The sequence below is a fragment of the Pelodiscus sinensis genome, chromosome 18 (assembly GCF_049634645.1).
Source record: "Pelodiscus sinensis isolate JC-2024 chromosome 18, ASM4963464v1, whole genome shotgun sequence".
In the NCBI taxonomy this organism is placed as follows: Eukaryota; Metazoa; Chordata; order Testudines; family Trionychidae; genus Pelodiscus; species Pelodiscus sinensis.
Genome location: NC_134728.1, coordinates 3,418,525 through 3,438,075, shown reverse-complemented (window position 1 = coordinate 3,438,075; position 19,551 = coordinate 3,418,525). Strand labels below are relative to the sequence as shown.

Below are 19,551 nucleotides of genomic sequence, written 5' to 3'. Positions count from 1 at the left end.
TACAGATGGATGGTATTGCTGCCAGGTCTTGATTTAAAGTCTCCTTTAATTCTTCAACAGCCTCAGATTTTTTCTTAGCCTTTCCTGGTCACACCGCTCCTGCACAGTAGCCGCCTCGCGATGCCATTTGTGTCGTTGACTGCACGTGCAGTACAGCCCTCCTCCATTCCTTCTCTACTATGGAATGAAGGGTGCAGACTCTAGAGCAGCGAGGAGGAGATAGGCTAGTGGAGCACGCACAGCGACCCACATCTTGAAGAACCATTGTGACTGCACAAGATGAGTAACTGCTTCTCTGAGTGCTGTCCCTGTGGGTTCACCACTCTAGATATCTGTAGAGCAGTGCTCTGTGGGAGGATGGCTTTGGAGTCATGACTGAGTCAGAGATGAGAAGACAGCTTGTCCCACAGTGGCTGCAGGAATGGGGCCAGTTGTGGTATAGTGCGTGGGAAAGATATGTTCAGAGGACCAAGGTGCAGCCCTGGATAGGTCCTGCAATTGGTATGTCTTTCCGGAAAGCTGTGCATGTGGCTCTGGTGGAGTGTGCTGTTATCCAACATGGAGGTTGTTTGTTGTGTACAGTGTAACAAGTATATGTACAGGAGGACAGCCACTTAAGACAGTTGGGATGAAACAGAGATGGCCTTGCAACGTTCGGCAATGAATAAAAAGAGTCTGGGGAACTTGCAGAAAGGCTGAGTCTTGTCAAGGTAAATAGCGAGTGTGTGAAGAGAGGCCTGTAAATGTCCTTGGGAGGTTAGGGGAAAAAAGTAGGAAGGTGTATTGGCTCAGTGATGTAGAAAGTTGGAGGCCACTTTTGGTAAGAATTTTGAATGGGGGTGTAATGTAACTTTATTTGTATTGGCAAAGTGCTCAAGAGCCCCCATCATGGACCTGGACTCCTTGCGCTGTGTGCTGTACAAACAGAACAAAAAGATAGCCTCTCTACCGACAGCTTACAATCCTAGACTACAGGCTTTTGTTGACAGAAGTTTTGTTGACAGATACTGTCGACAAAGCTTCTGTCGACAAAGAGCATCTAAACTACATCCAGTTCTGTCGACAAAGGAAGCCACTTTGTCGACATGACAGTGTAGACACAAAGGACAGTGTAGATGCAATAACACCTTCTGTCGACAGAACTCTGTCGACAAAAGGTGTTATTCTTTGTAGAATGAGGTTTACAGCCGTCGACAAAACTGCTGAGTTCTGTCGACGTTATGTTGACAGAACTCAGTGGCAGCATAGACACAGGTATACTTTTGTTGACAAAAGTTCACTTTTGTCGACAAAACCCTGTAGTCTAGACACACCCTAAGTGTAAGATAAGAAACAACAGATGGATATTGACAAAAAGTTCAGAAAAGGGCTACAAAAATGATTAAGGGGTAGGGACAGCTGCCATCCGAGGAGAGATCAGAAAGACTGGGACTTTTCAGCTTAGAGAAGGCTATGGGGGATAGGATAGAGGTCTAGAAAATCATGACCGGTATGGAGAAAGTAAATAAGGAAAAGTTATTTACTTGCTCCTACAACACAAGAACTAGGGGTCACCAAATGGAATTAATAGGTTGCAGGTTTAAAACAAACAAAAGGAAATTTTCCTTCACACAACACAATCAAGCTGTGGAACTCCTTGACAGATGATGTTGTGAAGGCCAGGACTTTAACGGGGTTCAAAAAAGAGCTAGTAACTCCTAACTCTTGTGTTATGGGAGCAAGTAAATAGCTTTTCCTTATTTACTTTCTCCACACTGGTCATGATTTTCTAGACCTCTATCCTATCCCCCTTAGCCGTCTCTAAGCTGAAAAGTCCCAGTCTTTCTGATCTCTCCTCAGATGGCAGCTGTTCCTACCTCTTAATCATTTTCGTTGCCCTTTCCGTCAATATCCATTTGTTGTTTCTTATCTTACACTTAGATTGTAAGCTGTCAGTGGAGAGGCCATCTTTTTGTTCTGTTTGTTCAGCACACAGCGCAAGGGGTCCAGGTCCATAAAATCATGGAGGATAAGCCCATCAATGGCTATTAGCCAGGATGAGCAGGGATGGTGTCCCTGAGCCTCAGCTCTTCAGAAGCTAGGAATGGACAGCAGGGGACGGACTGCTTGATGGTTACCTGTTCCGTTCATTCCCTCTTGAGGCACCTGGCATTAGCCACTGTCAGAAGACTGCTGGACCTTTGGTCTGACCTAGTATGGCCATTCTTATCTTCTTATGACAAACCAACAGGGAAGCATAAGAAAAAAATGAACCGGGTATTTGCACTGCTATGTCTTTAAGGAAAACGTACCTGCTCTATTCAGTCCAGAGGTTAGGTGGGCACCTCCCTTGTTCAGGTGTAGCTGGGAGTTCAGCTGGCTAGACGAACCCTCTGAGAACGTCGTTTTCTGCAGGCACTGCTTTTCCCCTATTAAATTAAATTAAACTAGTTAGCTAACAGTGAGTTGAGAGGCTTAGAATGTATGTGAAAAGCTGTTTAGAGACACACAAGAAGCCTGGGATTTCCTAGCATCTCTCTCCTCAAGCACTGCATCTGGAAACCACCCGCTTCATTATTTTGGCAAAGAGAGGACCAGAAGGATGTGTATCAACCCCCCCGCCCAGGCTCCTTCGAGAGCTCATCCTTCTGCGTCACAACGCTTTTCTGGGGTTCAGGATACCATAGCCAACCCTTCTTTATATGGCTGTGTCTCATACTCAAAGGAACAAACCCTGGCTCTCTGCAACCCCATCCAGATTGGCAGGATTTGTGTTTCAGCCCCCAGCTGAATTAACTTACTACCAATACTTTTAGTTGATGGAAGAACATCTGTTAGAGCACTGTTGTATACGTCTAGTGTTGGACCATGTGCCTTACCTGCCTTCTGGGCCAACACTTCTCTCTCCTCTCGCAGGAGGCTGTGCTCAGGTTTGTAGCCACAGCCCAGTCCAGTCAGGCTACAGCACGCTTCGTCAAACTGCTTTTTATGCTGAGGTCGCACAAACTGGTAAAATTCTTTCATTAAGAAAGAGAAATAGTAAGTTCCCACCTGCAATTTATACATCCCCCCCACACAGAAAATCCCACTGAGACCTGCTGCTGGCAGGACTTGCAGTTCAGAGACCAGGTACCAAACTGACGTAGGATTAAGAGAGACGGTGAGGGAAGGTGTTTTGTTGGTTTCGAGCCAGACCCAAGCTCCATTTTCAGAAGTGACTGAGGCACTTAAGAGACCAAATCCATTTCTGTCTCAATGAAATGAAGGCTCCAAAGTGCCTAAGTCACTTTTGAAAATGGGACTCAGAAGCTTTTGAACTGCTTTCTCTCTGTCACAGTTGTACATAATTGTACAATATGGACACATTGAAAAAAAATCTGCTACTGCAACTGTTACTACTAAGTGCTTATATCTGGGGTGGACAAACTCTCTGGCCCGAGGGCCATATCAGCTTACAGAAATTGTATGGAGGGCCATGAATGCTCATGAAATTGAGGTTGCACTGCAGGAGGGGGCTCTGGGCTGGGGCAGGGAGTTGGAGTGCAAGTGTGGGCTCTGGGTAGGATTGGGGGATGAGAGCAGCCGAGGGGTTTAGAGGATGGGAGGGCGGAGGTTAGGGTGAGAGAAGGGGTTCAGGAGTCCAGGCTTAGGGCTGCACTTACCACCTCAAGCAACCCCCAGAAGCAGCAGCATGTCACCCTTCCGGACGGCTCTTACGCAGAGGAGCGGCCAGGTAGCTCAATGCACTGCCTCTCCCCCTCCCCCCGCCCATCCACAGGTGCTCCCTATAGCTCCCATTGGTCATGGTTCTCAGCCAGTGAGAATGGTGCTTCGGGCAGGGGATCTGCACAGAGTCCTCTGGCTGTCCCTACATGTAAGAGCCAGAGGGGGGACATGCTACTGCATCAGGGAGCCGTGGAGCAGCATGGCTCATGCAGAGCAAGACAAGCCCTAAATCCGTGTCCCCAGCAGGCATCCGATGGCCAGATTAAAACAGCTGATGGGTGCGGATATGGCCCACAGGCTGTAGTTTGCCCACCCTTGGCTTATATAGTGCTTCTCACTACTTGAATATAAAACACCTTACAAAAAGGAGACGAAACGGTGGCTTTGTCTACTCTGCAGCGTTAGGCTGACATAAAGCAGCTACACCAGAATGCTACTTCTATCCAAATAATAGCCTGCTACGCCGACATAGTAACTCCTTACGTCGATGTATTTAGGGCGACACAGCATCTTTGTCAGCAACGGGGGCTAGCAGGTGAGGCCCTCCCCCCTCCAGCACTGACATCACAAGCCGTCAGTGGAATGCAGACTTAGAGCTGTGATCCCCCAGTCCTGTTGCTGCCTCGGTGACAGACTGGCGAGGGAGAGCCTAAGCACAGATGTCATCTGGTCTTGGGCTCTTCTGCTCTCAGTCCTTCAACAGAAGGAGGCCGCACGGACAGGGGTCTCGGGCTGTCCTCCCTCCCAATCCCTTACCAAAAGGCAGTAACCGAAGCACCCGGCTGTCAGTCCTGGCAGAAGGGCACAGGGCAGGAACTCTCCCTCTCTAGCTCCAATGTTGACAGACCAGAGCCCAACTGCCACGTTCTGGTGAGGGATTGGTGAGTGGAGCCCCCACAGGCTGAGAGAAGGACCCAGAGCAGAAATGGGAAATAACAGCCCTGAAACTGACAAGAATCTCAATTTCATGTCTGGTAGGCTCTCGTCTGTGAAACTGAACCACCCGTGGGCTCACAGCTCTGGTTGCCAGCCAGGTTCCTTGCAAGCAGTGCGCTTGTGTAGCTGCTTGGGAGAGATTCAAATGCCACTGCTGATCAGTTGATTAGCAGAGCACCCACAGCCAGGTTTGTTGTTGCTGTTGGTGGTGCACATTCATACATGCCTCAGTGCACATACAATTATTCTAAACACAGATGGAAAAGATTAGAGGGAACAGTTTCCAGCACAGGGGTGGGGGACTCAGCTATGAGCCCACATCAGACTAACAACTTGAGCTTTCAGGACAGGATCTGCCATTGTGAGTCCCATACCTACAGCTGAAGGTGTCAGCCATTGGGCAGCTATCAGTGTCCTACCATGCCCCATTTAACTGGTGTAAGCTCTCCTGGTAAGGACATGCACCGCTGGCAGAAGGAACATGAACCATTGTTTTAATTATTGCAGTGGCTGTATGTCCACTTAATTTTGCAGCGTGTACAAACTCAAAGGCAGACAGTGGTTAAATCACATGCCCATGATCACATAAGTCCTGTGTTCTCCATCGCCTCCCTGACGAATCATGTTAGGAAAATAAAAGTACAGGCTGGAGACTCCCTTAGCCCAATCATCTGTTCCCATATTTCTGGCTTTAAAAATAGTAAAATATGAGGGGCATGAATGAACTGAAAAATAAAAATAAAAATAAAAAAATGAAACCCCTGAGATTTACTAACAATGAGTAGCCCTGTGGCATCTTAGAGACTAACGAATATATATCTGTAGCATCATGAGCTTCCATGGGCAAAACCCATATTTTCCACTCAAGCGAATCTGAGGAAGTGGGTTTTGCCCACGAAAACTCAAGATGTTAGAGATATATTTTTGTTAGTGTCTAAGGTGCCACCAGGCTACTTGCTGCTTTTAACGTTATAGACGAACATGGCTACCCCCGAGATCGAATTTTACTGTAACACTAACTCTGTGCTTAGGTGTTAGCAAGGGTTACTGCCATTTGAAGAAAAGCAAGTGTAGGGGACAGCAACAGCATCCTCTCATAAGTGTTTTGGATTTAAACAAATATTTTGTCTAAAGGAAACAAACTCAAAAGCAAATTAACTCCCACCTCTCAAGCCATCTGTGGCCTGAGCACTTCTCCAATCCAGCCCATGAAATTCACAATCTTGCTGGAAGGGCACAAGTGGGGTTACGCAGGGGTCTGTTTTGGGATCGGTTCTGTTCAATATCTTCATCAACAACTTAGATATAGGCATAGACAACACGTTTATTAAGTTTGCAGATGATATCAAGTTGGGAGGGGTTGAAGGTGCTTTGGAGGAGAGGGTCATAATTCAAAATGATCTGGACAAACTGGAGAAATGGTCTGAGGTAAATAGGATGATGTTTATTAAGGACAAATGCAAAGTGTCTCACTTAGGAAGGAACAATCAATTTCACACATACAGAATAGGAAGCGACTGTCTAGGAAGGATACTGCTGAAAGGGATTTAGGGATCATAGTGGACCACAAGTTAAATATGAGTCAACAGTGTGACACTGTTCCAAAAAAACCATGGTTCTGGGATGCATTAACAGGAGTGTTGTGAAAAAGACACAAGAAGTCATTCTTCGGCTCTACCCTGTGCTGACTAGGCCTCAGTTTGAGTATTATGTCCAATTCTGGGCACCACATTTCAACATGGAGAGATTAGAGAAGATCCAGAGAACAACATAAATGATTAATGGTCTAGAAAACTTGACCTATGAGGGAAGACTGAAGGAATTGGGCTTGTTTAGTTTAAAAAAAAGAAGACTGAGAGGGGACATGATAGCAGTTTTCAAATACCTAAAAGGGTGTTACAAGGAAGAGGAAGAAAAATTGTTCTCCTTGGACTCTGATGACAGGACAAGAAGCAATGGGTTTCAATTGCAGCAGCAGAGGTTTAAGTTGACATCGGGAAAAATGTCCTGCCTGTCATGGTGGTTAAGCCCTGGAATAAATTGTGGAATCTCCATCACTGAAGATATTTAAGAGCAGGTTAGGCAGACACCTGTCAGGAATGGTGCTTGTTCCTGCCGTGAGGGCAGGGGACTGGACTTGATGGACTCTTGAAGTCCCTTCTAGTTCTGGTATGCTATGATTTTATGATGCTATGATTTTGAAAAAGTTATTTAACCTGGCCTGCACAACTAGCCTGGGACAGGGTGGCACACAGAGACTCAGCAGCTCCCAGAAGCAGCTAGGCCCCCAGTGCCCACAAAGTGCTGGCCACAAAGGGCTCTGCTCGGTCTGGGAAGCCATGCTGGTGATGTGACCTAAAGTCTTCCTTAATAAAAACAGAAAAAGAAAAAGAAGGCTGGGATTCTCTTCTAATGCAATGCACCAACAAACAAGCATAATCTACTAAATCAGAGTGATCACAATTGATAGAGATGCATGAGGCATCAGGTAGTGAACTTCCCAGATCTGGCTTAATTCTAATAACCTGGCTGGGGCTTTCCAGAAGAAGAAGAAAAGCCCCAATGATGAGGCTTGTGATCACATCAGGAGTGTTGGCATCGCTGAGATCTAGTCAGTTTCACAAAATGAGTTGTTAGTTTCATAGGGGATGGGCCAACTCTGCACAGACCTCACCCAGACCATAGGGATGTGCTGGCAGAGGCATGAAGCCTCTTGAGCCCCGATGCATTGCTGGTGGTGGTAGTGGGGCCCTGGGTGGGTTTTAAATTGCTCAGGGGCAGAGGCAGGGCCAGGGGATATATGGGGGTGCACAGGCAGCAGGTAGGGCCAGGGGATGCATGGGGGGGAACATGCGGAAACCCTTGCTCCTGCTCCCCCTCCCCCAGATCCTTGCCATAGGGGAGTGACCTACTAGGATGATCTGAGGCACTGGCCCTAAGGTAAATTGAGTTTGAGACCCCTGCTTTAGAGCATATGAGGAAGATATAAATATCATCAGCTCAGAAACGTAAAACACTGCAATTTAAAAGAAAAATCCTCAGAAGATCTCTCTTTTGTCTTCCCAGAGCAGATTCTGCTTCTCTCATCATCTCCAACAAATATGTTCTTACTAACTCAGAGGTGGGCAAACTTTTTGGCCTGAGGACCACATCAGAGTATGGAAATTGTATGGAGGGCCATGAACTCTCATGAAATTGGGGGTGAAGCACAGGAGAGGGTGAGTGCTCTGGCTGGGGGTTGGTCTCTGGGGTACAGCCAGAAATGAGTTCAGGCTGCCTGCCAGAGTGGGCTCCTAGCTGGGGCAGGAGGTTGGACTGCAGTAGGTGGGAGGGCTCAGAGGTGGGCTGGGGATGAAGGGTTTGCGGTGCATGAGGAGGGTGCTGCACTGGGACTGAGCGGTTTGGAGGGCAGGATGAGGATCATGGCTGGGGCAGGGGCTTTAGGCTTGGGGTTGTGCTTACCTCCTTAAGCAGCTCCCAGAAACAGCAGCATGTCCCCCTTCCAGCTGGCTCCTATGCAGAGATGCCAGCTCTATGTGCTTCCCCTCACCCCACTGTCTGCAGATGTCAGCCTTGCAGTTCTCATTGCTCACAGTTCCCAGCCAATGGGAGCTACAAAGGCGGTGCCTGGGCAGGGGCAGAGCATGATGCCCTCTGGCTGCTGCTACATTTAGAAGCTGGCTAGGAGGGCGGTATGCCGTTGTTTCTGGAAGCCGCGCGGAGCAGGGCAAGCTCCCCCTGACTGCTTTTCCCACCGGGAACTGGAGAGCTGGATTAAAACAGCTGGTGGGTTGGTATTGGCTCCCTCTGTTCTAAAACACTAGCATTTGCTTTCAATTGTCCTAAGCTAGCAACTCCTCTTATCCACAGTAACAGCTAAGAAATCAAGGTTTCATAATGCTTAAAAATATACCAATACCAACTCTCATTTTGAGACATTAACAACAATGCAGGGCAAGTTCTAGAACAACACAACATTATTTCTCATGGGCTCCCAGGACTCTTTCAGCCTTGTGCTATGCTGCAGGTGTGTTATTATGCTATTATAATTCATGCTCTCTCAACATGGGGCACTGCAGATTAAAAACAAATGCCAGTACAGGATCGATAGGTATTCAAGCAGAGAGCCACGCTGGTCAGCTCACCGGCCTTCTTTTCCTGCTCCCTTTCCACATTAGCCAGTCCCCTAACTCATTCCTGTTTTTAAACATTGATAAATAAGATCAGTTAAAAAAAATGGAAATTCCAACTCCAAAAACTTCAATGTCAAGTTAAGGTACCTCAAAGTCTACTTCCTAGCATCACAATCATCGAAAATCAAGGAAATCACCTGGTAAGGCATACTGCTAACCTCAATGACATGCTTTACACATCCCAATTACCATCAGTACCAAAAAGATACTGTCCACACAGCTCCAAACTAATGCCATTTTCTGTTTTAACATCAAACTGCCTCAAAGCACATAATTAATTTCTCACAATCCCATAATCTTAATTCCACTGTAGGTCAGGATGAAGGTATTTCCAATCAATATCAAAGTCTATACACAAATTAACTGTGCATGAAAGGCATAATAAGGTCCCTACAATCAACATGACCTTAATTTTTTTCCATCCACGTGTGAAACAAATTGTTTATGCGTGTGCAGATGTGCACCACCAGTAGAAACAAAACACCTTGCAGTGAGTGCTCTGCTAGTCAGATGGGCAACATTTCAGTCTTCACTGAGTGGCTGTACAAGCTCACAGCTTACAGGGAAACTGTTAACAATGTTAATTGTTTTATTTCATATAACCATGAGACCCATTCACATATTATAAGCTAACCTGCAATGGCTAAGTTGATTGTTTGTACAGTGTTTTGAAAATGTAAAGCCCCTATATATGCGTGAAGGATTATTAATGAATTGTACTTCATACAGCAGTGCTTACTTTGGGAATGCAAGATCCCAAGGAAAAAAAAGCTGTGTCCTTTGGGATAAATTCAGAGAGACGGCCATACCTCGCAGCAGGATGTGCTTTTTCTGGTCCTCCAAGAAAAGAGAGCTCATTTGGGATAACATGGCTTGGAAGTCATCTGTCCTCTTGTATTGCTGCAGAGCCTTTGAGAAGAGGTCGTAGTGTAGCTGGCTCAGGGCTTGCTTCACTGTTGCAATAAACACTGTGGCCCTGGTCGTCTTTGGCTCAGCAGGGTCTGCTACTTTGTCAGCTTGCTGCAAAGAGGCCACCAAGGTTTTTCAGTAAATGGGATGCATTGGAGAGATTAACTGAAATGGGAACAAGCAATCCCAGGAACTTTGTTTCAACATATAGCATTTCAACAAGGTGCAGAACAGTTATAGTCAGTGAAGGGGGCATGAGTTAACGAATCAGCACAGAAACCACTAAAAGCTTCTTAATGACTAACAGCCTGTTAACGCCCGTTAAACAATGGCAGATGCATTACCTACGCACTATCTCCTGATATACAAGATTCAGTGCTGCAGGAGGGAACACAAAATCCAACTGTGTCTGGCTGCTGAAATTCACAGCACCCTGGCTACGTCTACACTGGCCCCTTTTCCGAAAGGGGCATGCTAATTTTACAGGTCGTAATAGGGAAATCCGCGGGGGATTTAAATATCCCCCGTGGCATTTAAATAAAAATGTCCGCCGCTTTTTTCCGGCTTTTAGAAAAGCCGGAAAAGAGCGTCTACACTGGCCCCGATCCTCCGGAAAAAAGCCCTTTTCCGGAGGATCTCTTATTCCTACTTCAAAGTAGGCTTTTTTCTGGAGGATCGGGGCCAGTGTAGACGCTCTTTTCCGGCTTTTCTAAAAGCCGGAAAAAAGCGACAGACATTTTTATTTAAATGCCATAGGGGATATTTAAATCCCCCGCGGATTTCCCTATTACGACCTGTAAAATTAACATGCCCCTTTCGGAAAAGGGGCTAGTGTAGACGTAGCCCCTGTGTATACAGAGCATGGGTTCTGTGAAACAGATGGAATTTAGCTCATTTTGGTTAAAGATGCTGACACACATAAACACACACACACGTACAGCGAGCAAGCACGGCAACAAGATGAATCTGGCACTGTAAGACTTGATTTCTCTGTCACGAAAAGCAGGGAATTTGAGAAATACCCCAAAAAACCAGCCAGCTAAAAAGAGTTACTGTGTGAAGAGGAAGTTGCCTCAAAGGCTCCTCGCTGAATACAGCGAAGATCCCAATGATTCTACACCTGAGGAAATGACCTTGCAAGCAGAGTTTAATGCTTGCGCCCAGTAACTCTAGAATAGAAGCAGGAATTTCAGGAGACTGGCTTGTACAGTGGAACACAGTGGGGATTTTCCTAAGGATATAGCTTATATTTCTGTTGTTAGTTTCCTACTTGTCCTATGATAGCAGCTGTGCTAATTGGGTCTGAATCATAGTGTGCTCATACAGTCAGAACAGAAGGCCTTCAGCATATTTTAATACACCCATTCCTCATGAGCCTTTCCCCATGGGTATATCCTTAGGGCAACCAAGGGTGACTCTCTGGGGAATTCCAATGTGAATGCAACAAATTCCCCAACTTTTATGATTATATATGCCCCTAAAACACTCATCCCTGTAACATCTGGGGTCATTCACATACATTTAAATGTTTACCTGTTCCCTCCCTCAAGGAAGAGGAACAAACTCTAATCCCCTTCCTCGCTGATCACTGCCACCTGCTTTAGGAATTGAACACTGGATGAATTGCTTTCTAGGGCAAGCAGCCAGGTCGCATTGCACAACTCTGTTCTTAGGAGAAGGCCTGCTAAAAGAGGCCCTGAATTATACCTTGGAGGCTACAAGACTGACTCATCATGATCCAGGTGCCAGTGCCTTCCTCCACTGAAAGCAACCTACTCTCATTCCTCTTCAAGCCTGGATTCTGTCAGGTTCAGTATCACTGAGCACAGTGGGAGGTGGAGAGACAGGTGGTCACTTCAATAGTTAGTTTCTAATCCAATTCAGGCTTTGAAAAAATACAGCAGTGTCTTGACATGGCTCTAGAAGCATATGTAGGCTGGGTACGGTGCTCGTATCGATTTGTCCTACCTTGCAGGCAGGCAGCTGCTTGATGAATCTGCCATATAATTTCTGAGTCAGATTGCATTGCAACAGCTCAGCCCTGAGGTGACAAAAGCCCAGCTCACTGTGGTAAGCCTACGTCTCAGCCAGACAGAGCAAGTCATGGCTGCTATCCGAGCCTCTGTGAGCAGTGCAAAAGAACTGGGAGCTTGCATGCCATTTTGGAATGGGAGAGAAGATGTTCTCTACTAGATGGGCAGTCGCCACTCCAGGAAAAGCTTCAAACACTTCACCCTTTCTACGTACATTAATTACCTCAGTCTATCCTCAACTGAGCCCCGTACTGTCTACTCTCGATAAGGAGATGACAAAGCTGGATGAAACAGGATAACAATGGCACCGCAGTGTCATCAACCTTAATTCAGCCCCCCCTGGGAATATGCATTATAATACAATCTTTAATTACATAATGGTTGCCTTGTTCACCACACACCTTGCACAAATGAGGTAGAGGTCTATAGACAACAGCCACCTTCACTACTCAACCCTGGCCCATTCCCAGAGCACGGTCAATCCCTGTGCACTGAATGAGGTAGAAATCCTGTGGAAAAACTAGCATGTGATCACATAATTTAAGGAAGCAAAGTTCTACGCAAGGTCTCACAAGCAACCTCGATGCAGGCATTCCCTACCAACTGAGCGTTTGACTTTGAAACCTTAATGTTCATTTAATGTGGTTTTAAAGTGCAATTTCCTGGATTATTTTTTTTAACTTGAAAATTGAAAAATCAAAACCAAAAATTTCACCATGTGGAATCATACTGATCTCCACACAAACTGTTAGCAGCGTTAGGAGCTTTAGAGCCACAGCACAATCCTTTACACTTAAGCTAGCTGGAGCAACTAGTAGCAGTAGAAAGCTAGTATATTCTATGTGGACATGTCTCTAGAGGGGGGAAGGAGAGACACACTTTGCCTGAGTTTCACAGCTACTTGCCAGAGATTTCCTCTTTCCCACTTCCCCTGCACACATCGGATGCTGTTTCCTCTCCCGCAGCTCCTGGGTGCTGACCACCTCACTCCGGGCATGTCTACACTACAGAGTTAGTTCGAACTAACTTAGTTCGAATTAGTTAATTCGAACTAAGCTAATTCGAACTAATGCGTCTAGAACTAAAAACTAGTGTGAATTAGCGTTTTGCTAATTCAAACTAGCATGTCCACATTGAGTGGACCCTGAACAGGGCTTAAGGATGGCCGGAAGCAGTGCCGGCAGGGCATCAGAGGAGGACTTAAAGCGTGGAGATGCTGTCTCAGGCTAGCCGAGGGCTGCGCTTAAAGGGACCCGACCCCCACCCCGGACAGACAGTTCTCAGGGGTGCCCTGCTTGAAAACCAGTCCTGGCTTGGAGTGCCCACACTGGGCACATCACAGCACTCGGCCATCAGCCCGGCTGCACTTGCCGCAGGCTGCCATCTGGGGAGAGGGGGCAATTGAGGGGCTGCAGGAGAGCTTCCACCCCCAGAAGCCCGCAGAGCCAGCCCAGTCCTCCCCATCGGGGGCTCGTACCCCATTCCTCCCTCACCTCCTTCCACTTACCCTTCCCTAGCCCCCCTTCCTGATGTACAAAATAAAGATAACGTTTCTTCCAACATTGACTCTGTCTTTATTGAACAAAACTGGGGGAGACTGGGAAAAGGAGGTGGGAGAGGGGAAGAGAAACGCTGGGAGAGGGGAGGGCAACTAACATGATCAGGGGTTGGGAACAGGTCCCAGATGAAGAGAGGCTACAGAGACTGGGACTGTTCAGCTTAGAAAAGAGGAGATGGAGCGGGGACAGGATAGAGGTCTCTAAAAGCAGGGGTTGGGTGGAGAGGGTGCATTCAGAAAAGTTCTTCATGAGTTCCCATAAAGAAGGACTAGAGGACACCAAAGGAAAGGAATGGGTAGCAGGCTTGAAACTAGTAAGAGAAAGTTGTTCTTCTTGACAAAGCAAATAGTTAACCTGTGGAACTCCTTGCTGCAGGAGGCTGTGAAGGCTACAACTAGAACAGAGTTCAAAGGGAAGTGAGATCAAGTCATGGAGGTTGGGTCCATGGAGTAGTCTTAGCCAGGGGGTAGGAGTGGTGTCCCTGCCCAAAGTTTGTGGAAGGCTGGAGAGGGATGGCACGAGACAAATGGCTTGGTCACTGTCTTCGGTCCATCCCCTCCAGGGTCCCTAGGGTTGGCTGCTGTCGGCAGACAGGCTACTGGGCTAGATGGACCTTTGGTCTGACCCAGTACGGCCATTGTAAGCTCAGGGCTCAGGGTCGGGGGTCTCAGTGGACCCCCTTGATTTTCATGCACACCTGCTCCTGGGTGGCCAGGCTGGCGGCTCTCCTGCCCTAGACGGCCACTTTCCTGTGCCTAGTGAGGAGATCGTGGACGAGGTCCACGATGTCCGCACTAGCCCAGGAAGGTGCCCGCCTCTTGCGGTCCCGGGCGCCGCCAGCCTGGTCCCGGGAAGAGGGGGTGGGCTGGGGGACATCGGGTGGGTGGCTCTGTGCCGTGCCAGGTGCAGGGTCTGCTGGCTGGGTGCTGGCAGGCTTGCACCTGGCACAGGCACCGTAGCCAGCCCGTGCCCCTTTAAGAGGTCCGGGGCCGGGAGGGGGGCAATAGAGTTTCCCTGGTGTTGGCCAGAGTGGCCACCAGGGAAACCTAGGGAAGGGCTAGCTTCCCACTAGTTCGAATTAAGGGGCTACACACCCCTTAATTCGAACTAGTAAGTTCAAACTAGGCTTAATCCTCGTAAAATGAGGTTTTCCTAGTTCGAACTAAGCGCTCCGCTAGTTCGATTTAAATTCGAACTAGCGGAGCGCTAGTGTAGCGCCTATGAATGTTAGTTCGAACTAACGTCCGTTAGTTCGAACTAACATTGTAGTGTAGACATACCCTCCTATACTTGCTCACCAACTCAGCTCTTGTCCCTGTTCTCTCCATCCTGCTCCTCTCATCCCCCTCTGCTCTTCTCATTCCCCATCCTGGCTCTTGCCTCTCTCATCTCACCTCTCCTGGGGCTCCTGCTTCTAATCCCCTTATACTCAGGCTCCCGCCCTTATTCTCCAGCTTTGAATCTCTTTCCACTTGTCCCTCTGCTCTTCACTACTCTGCATCACAGTCAGGCTGCTTCTGCCTTCCTCCATGGTGCTGGGGTGCAAGCAGGGAGAGAAACACTGAGAACAAAGGAGAGACAGCTTAGTTCCTGTGCTTTGCACTACAAGGAGTCCCAGATAGGAGCAACTGCAAGGAAAGTCCTGCTCAGTCTCTGCAGCCCTGCACCAAGTTGCTCAGGGGGGATGATGGTCAGTACACAGAATGTGAGGAGCTGGACCCCTTTTCATATGGCTAAATGTAGACATCTACATCTGGGCACAAAGAACATAGGTCATATTTACAGGATGGGGCACGCTACCTTGGGAAACAGTGATTCTGAAAAACATTTGGGGGTCATAGTAGATAATCAGCTAAACATGAGCTCCCAGAATGACGTACTGGTCAAAGTGGCTAATGTGATGCATAAATGGAGGACTCTCAAGTAGAAACAGAGGGGTTATTTCACCTCTCTGTTTGGCACTGGTGTGACTGCTGCTGGAATCCTGTGTTCCCATAATTCAGGAATGACATCTCTAGTCCCAGAAGCTCGGAATGGGAACCAGGGGAGATCACTTGAGGATTCCCTGTTCTGTCCACTTGCTCTGAGGCACCCGGCGTTGGCCACTATCGGAAGACATGATAGTGGGCTAGATGGCCCATTGATCTGTCCCAATAGAGTTGTTCTTATAATGCTGATAAATTGGAGAGGTTTCAAAGAAGAGCCGTGAGAATTAAAGATTTGAAAACATACTTACTGTGACAGACTCCAGGAGTTTAACCAATCTATGTTAACAAACAGAAGATATGGGGTAACTTGATTATTGTCTGCAAGTACTTACACAAGGAACAACCTCATGTAGGTGTATTTAATAATGGGCTCTTCAATCTAGCAGGAAAAAGTACAACACAATCCAATGGCTGGAAGCTGAAGCTAGACAAATTCAGACTGGAAATAAGGCATACATTTTAAAGTGTGAGAATAATTAGCCATAGGAATAATTTACCGAGGATCATGGTGGATTCTCTGTCACTGACCTTTAGAAAATCAAGATTGGATGTTTGTCTAAAGCATCTACTCTAGGAATTATTTTGGTGAAATACTATTGCGAGTGCTATACAGGAAGTCAGACTAGATTATCACAATCGTCTTTATTGGTCTTCGAATACATGAGTGTGGTCTGTGCAGACAGTCTTCAGAAAATTTATCTGACAAACAAATCTCTACCGAACTCGTGCAAACCCAGTTCTTATAACTTCTTATTTTCCCAGTTCTTATAACTTATCCAGATGTGGACGTATTTTCATAGGGATGGAAGAGACATATCCCTAAAGCTATGGTGACGTCCCTGTCAAATTTTAAGTCCCTGCTCCAAAGGTGCTAGAGCTTTTCTCTACAAAGGTTGTAAAATTTTGGGTTTTTTACATGGGCAAAACTACCTATTTTCCCCTAATTTAATTCTTGGGAATGGGTGAACCAGTGCAGCTGAAAATTCCCCCCAAAAATTCAATCTGAGGCAGACACTCAGCATGTAAATTATCAGTATGGATGGTTTAAGTTTGGCCAGGGTCTTATAATGGAAACTATTGGGCAACTTTGACAAAGGCATTACATATGTTATAGGTTGTGCAGGTAGCAAACAATAAGAAGCAGCCTTTTTATCTCAGATTCCACTTTCAGATAAATCACTCGACACAAACACATACCAAATTAGTCTAGTAGCATCTTAAAGACTAATAAAATATGTAGATGTAATCATTAGCTTTCGTGGGCAGAACCCACTTCTTCAGATGACCGGTTATCTGAAGAAGTGGGCTGTGCCCCCGAAAGCTCCTGATACCATCTACATGTTTTGTTAGTCTTTAAGGTGTTACTGGACTATCTGTTGTTTAAGATTTTCCTGTTACAGACTAACTCAGCTACCTCAGCTTTTGAACATACCAGATTGTTGACTATTTTTATTTTCTTTCTTCCTCCTTTCTGCTCATCTGTTAATCGCTTCTCATACTGAAGGGAGAGTGTTGATAAACGTTTGGCCTGTAAAGACAACATTTAAAGGCTTTCATTTATTTTGTCCGTCCCCCTGATTCTTGTCTTTTTTTTTATAATAAAGATAGTTAATCCTCCACAGTGACATCACCCCAAGGAGACAATCATAATATACTGTGTCAACGGACCGTATCCTGAATTTGATTTCCTGGAAGGGCACTTGCTTACTGGATGAGACGGAAGAATGAAACAGTGAAATAAAGAGGTACAATATGGGGCAGTTCAAAGAGGAAGAACAGTGTCTTTTGAATGTGTACAATGGTCCTAACTAGAATGTTGGCATTACACTCAATGAGTGAGGAAGTGGCTACTCTTCTGTTCCTTCCTACTTTTTTCAGAGATCCTTTTACCAACCAACTGTAGAAATTAGAGATGAAGCTAACCAGTGCAGATTATTCTGTGCCAGACAATCTTATTTTTTAATTTTGAAATGACCATTGCATGCAAAACTAATTCAAACTGCACCTGAACCTCTTTAATCCAGCAAATCTGGGAAATAGAGCCACTTCCTCCTCTGTGTTTCCGAATTAGGGACACCTGGAGTATGGAGGTTCAACTGTATGCCCATTATGGACATCTTTTACAAAACGTATAACTGGTTAACCAATTAAATGGAATTTTAAAACCCTACCTAGGACACTGCCTCACATGTTAAAAGTAAAAACCTAATACAATCACGCAAAAACTTTACCTTTCAAAGTCAGTCAGAGGAGGCTTAGGCGAGACAATGGTAAAACCACTGATGGAGCATCTAGCTAGCATTGTTGCCACAGCTAGCAGAGGCTGAACTGTACAGTTAAGTTTTTCTTAAAACTGCCAATCAAGACAAGGTTCCAAAGGAGAACAGAAAAGCTGAGGAAATGTGGAGGATATAACATTTTAATTGCAACAGACATTTCCCTAGTATAAGCAGGGTGAAAGATAATGAAAATGGCCATCTGAACAATACTGACGAAGCAGCGGGAAATCTAAACTGTTTAGGTTTTCACATTCCTTTTGAGAAAGCAGAAATAGCCAATGACTTATTTTCTCACTGCTTGCCCAAGAAAAGATTAACTTACTGAAAACATGGCAGACGGTGCATTTTCAGCATGCTGACTAATATATTTGCATATTCAGCAGGTTACCAGTACATTCCTGCCTATTTGTGTATGACTGAATGCTTAGTGTATCATTCACCAAGATCTCTGTTCATAGTTGTTTTCAGATTTCAATTTAGAAGCAGATTTCCAATTTTCCTGTAATATTCACTTTCCAACAGCTATAGTGAATGCCCACTATGAGGTTCTGTGTATACAGCAACCTCTTTGAGAAGACTCCTCAGCATTGACAAAATAATGGTGACTTCTGGGAGTCTGTGTTACTCCGAGAGCAGTGATAACATCATTATTAGCACCAATGTGAAAGTGTATTTGTAGGTCACATCCTGGAAGGTGGCAGGGTGCCCTTTCCTAAAGAGAAGCTAATATTCAAGCTCATCCTGAGACCGCTCTTGTTAAAAGTGGTGACTTACAGGGCATTTTGTGGAAGGGACTTGGACTCAGCTTACATTGAAGCGGTCAACCAAACATTTACCTTTAGGATCAGCAGTTTGCTCAAACTTACATATATTACCACCGTTACCTTTTCCTCTCCTGGCAAGTGGTCGTCTTCTACCCCTCCACTGCTCTTCTCATTATGCTCCAGTGCATCCAGGAGTCCAATGGGCTGCCTCCTGGATGGGATAAGCTGTTGATCATACTCCACACACAGGCTGGTTGCTCCATCCCTGTTTGCCAGCAGCCCTACAACATCAAGATGGAATGTAAACAAACCTGTTATTTAGCCTGCAGTAACCTTGGTTTTCCAAGATGTTGTAAGCAGTCAGGTGTAGGGTGTGTGTGTGAGAGAGAAAGAAAGAGAGAAACTGAGTAGCTGTGTCTATCGGTACTGTATATAGAAACTGTGCCTCAGGTGCTCCCATATAAGGGTATAAAACATGGGGCAACTGTAATCCTCCTTGAGTCACCTCACAATTCAAAGACTTGCCGAGGAATCTGAAAAGTAGGGTAGGTTGCGGGATCCAAAGAGAATCCCATGGGATTTCTAAGACCCAGAAAAGTTAGTGAGAGTTGGTCCTGCTTTGGGCAGGGAGATGGACTCTGGCTTCCTGAGGTATCTTCCAGCCCTCTGAGTCTATAAGATGCTTTCAGCAAGAGACTGCTGGTGGATCGCTCACCAATGGCAGTGGGCCTGGTTCAGCCTGAGCCTCATCCCACAAGAACATCATTGTCTGAGATGGTGGTGCCAGTTCTGTCATCAAAATAGAGGTCAACTGGTGCTGATGTTGGTGACGGGTCTTTTCTTGGTGACATATTCTCCATGGTAGTTTTAGTCACCTCTCTACTTGGTAGGGAGCTAAATTATGCTAGTTTCTTCATTAGGAAGATTTTGCAACTTGTTGCCTCTGGGTCTGAAGTCTGGGCCCAGAAACTGGACTTTCGGCCTCATCTCACGAGTCCTCCAGGTTAAGCATACTGAGCACCTGCTCAGAACATGCTCAGAACATGAGATTCTCCTGAGCAGAAAATAACCTCTGCTGGTTGTAGAGGGAGTCTGCAAGGGGTATCTGAGAAGAGATGTTGGCTTCTAACAAAATGACCAGTCCATACTGGTTGAAACAGAAGATGAGAACTGGTTCTGAACATT

At 46.2% G+C, this 19,551-nt stretch overlaps 1 protein-coding gene across 13 annotated transcripts in view; it reads right to left on the bottom strand.

Annotated features, from left to right (window-relative positions):
* Positions 1–19,551, bottom strand: part of RTEL1 (regulator of telomere elongation helicase 1) — a 122,562-nt gene that overhangs the window by 14,222 nt on the left and 88,789 nt on the right. For all 13 annotated transcript variants that reach the window (XR_012896471.1, XR_012896472.1, XR_012896475.1 and 10 more), the window contains 5 exons: positions 18,487–18,647; positions 16,756–16,851; positions 9,644–9,854; positions 2,859–2,996; positions 2,292–2,408 (listed from right to left, as the gene is read on the bottom strand). Coding sequence is in view for 8 of the 13 variants with exons in the window: in XM_075900945.1 (XP_075757060.1) it covers positions 2,292–2,408; positions 2,859–2,996; positions 9,644–9,854; positions 16,756–16,851; positions 18,487–18,647 (723 nt within the window). In the remaining 5 variants the exon portion in view is untranslated. The remainder of the gene's footprint in view (positions 1–2,291; positions 2,409–2,858; positions 2,997–9,643; positions 9,855–16,755; positions 16,852–18,486; positions 18,648–19,551) is intronic.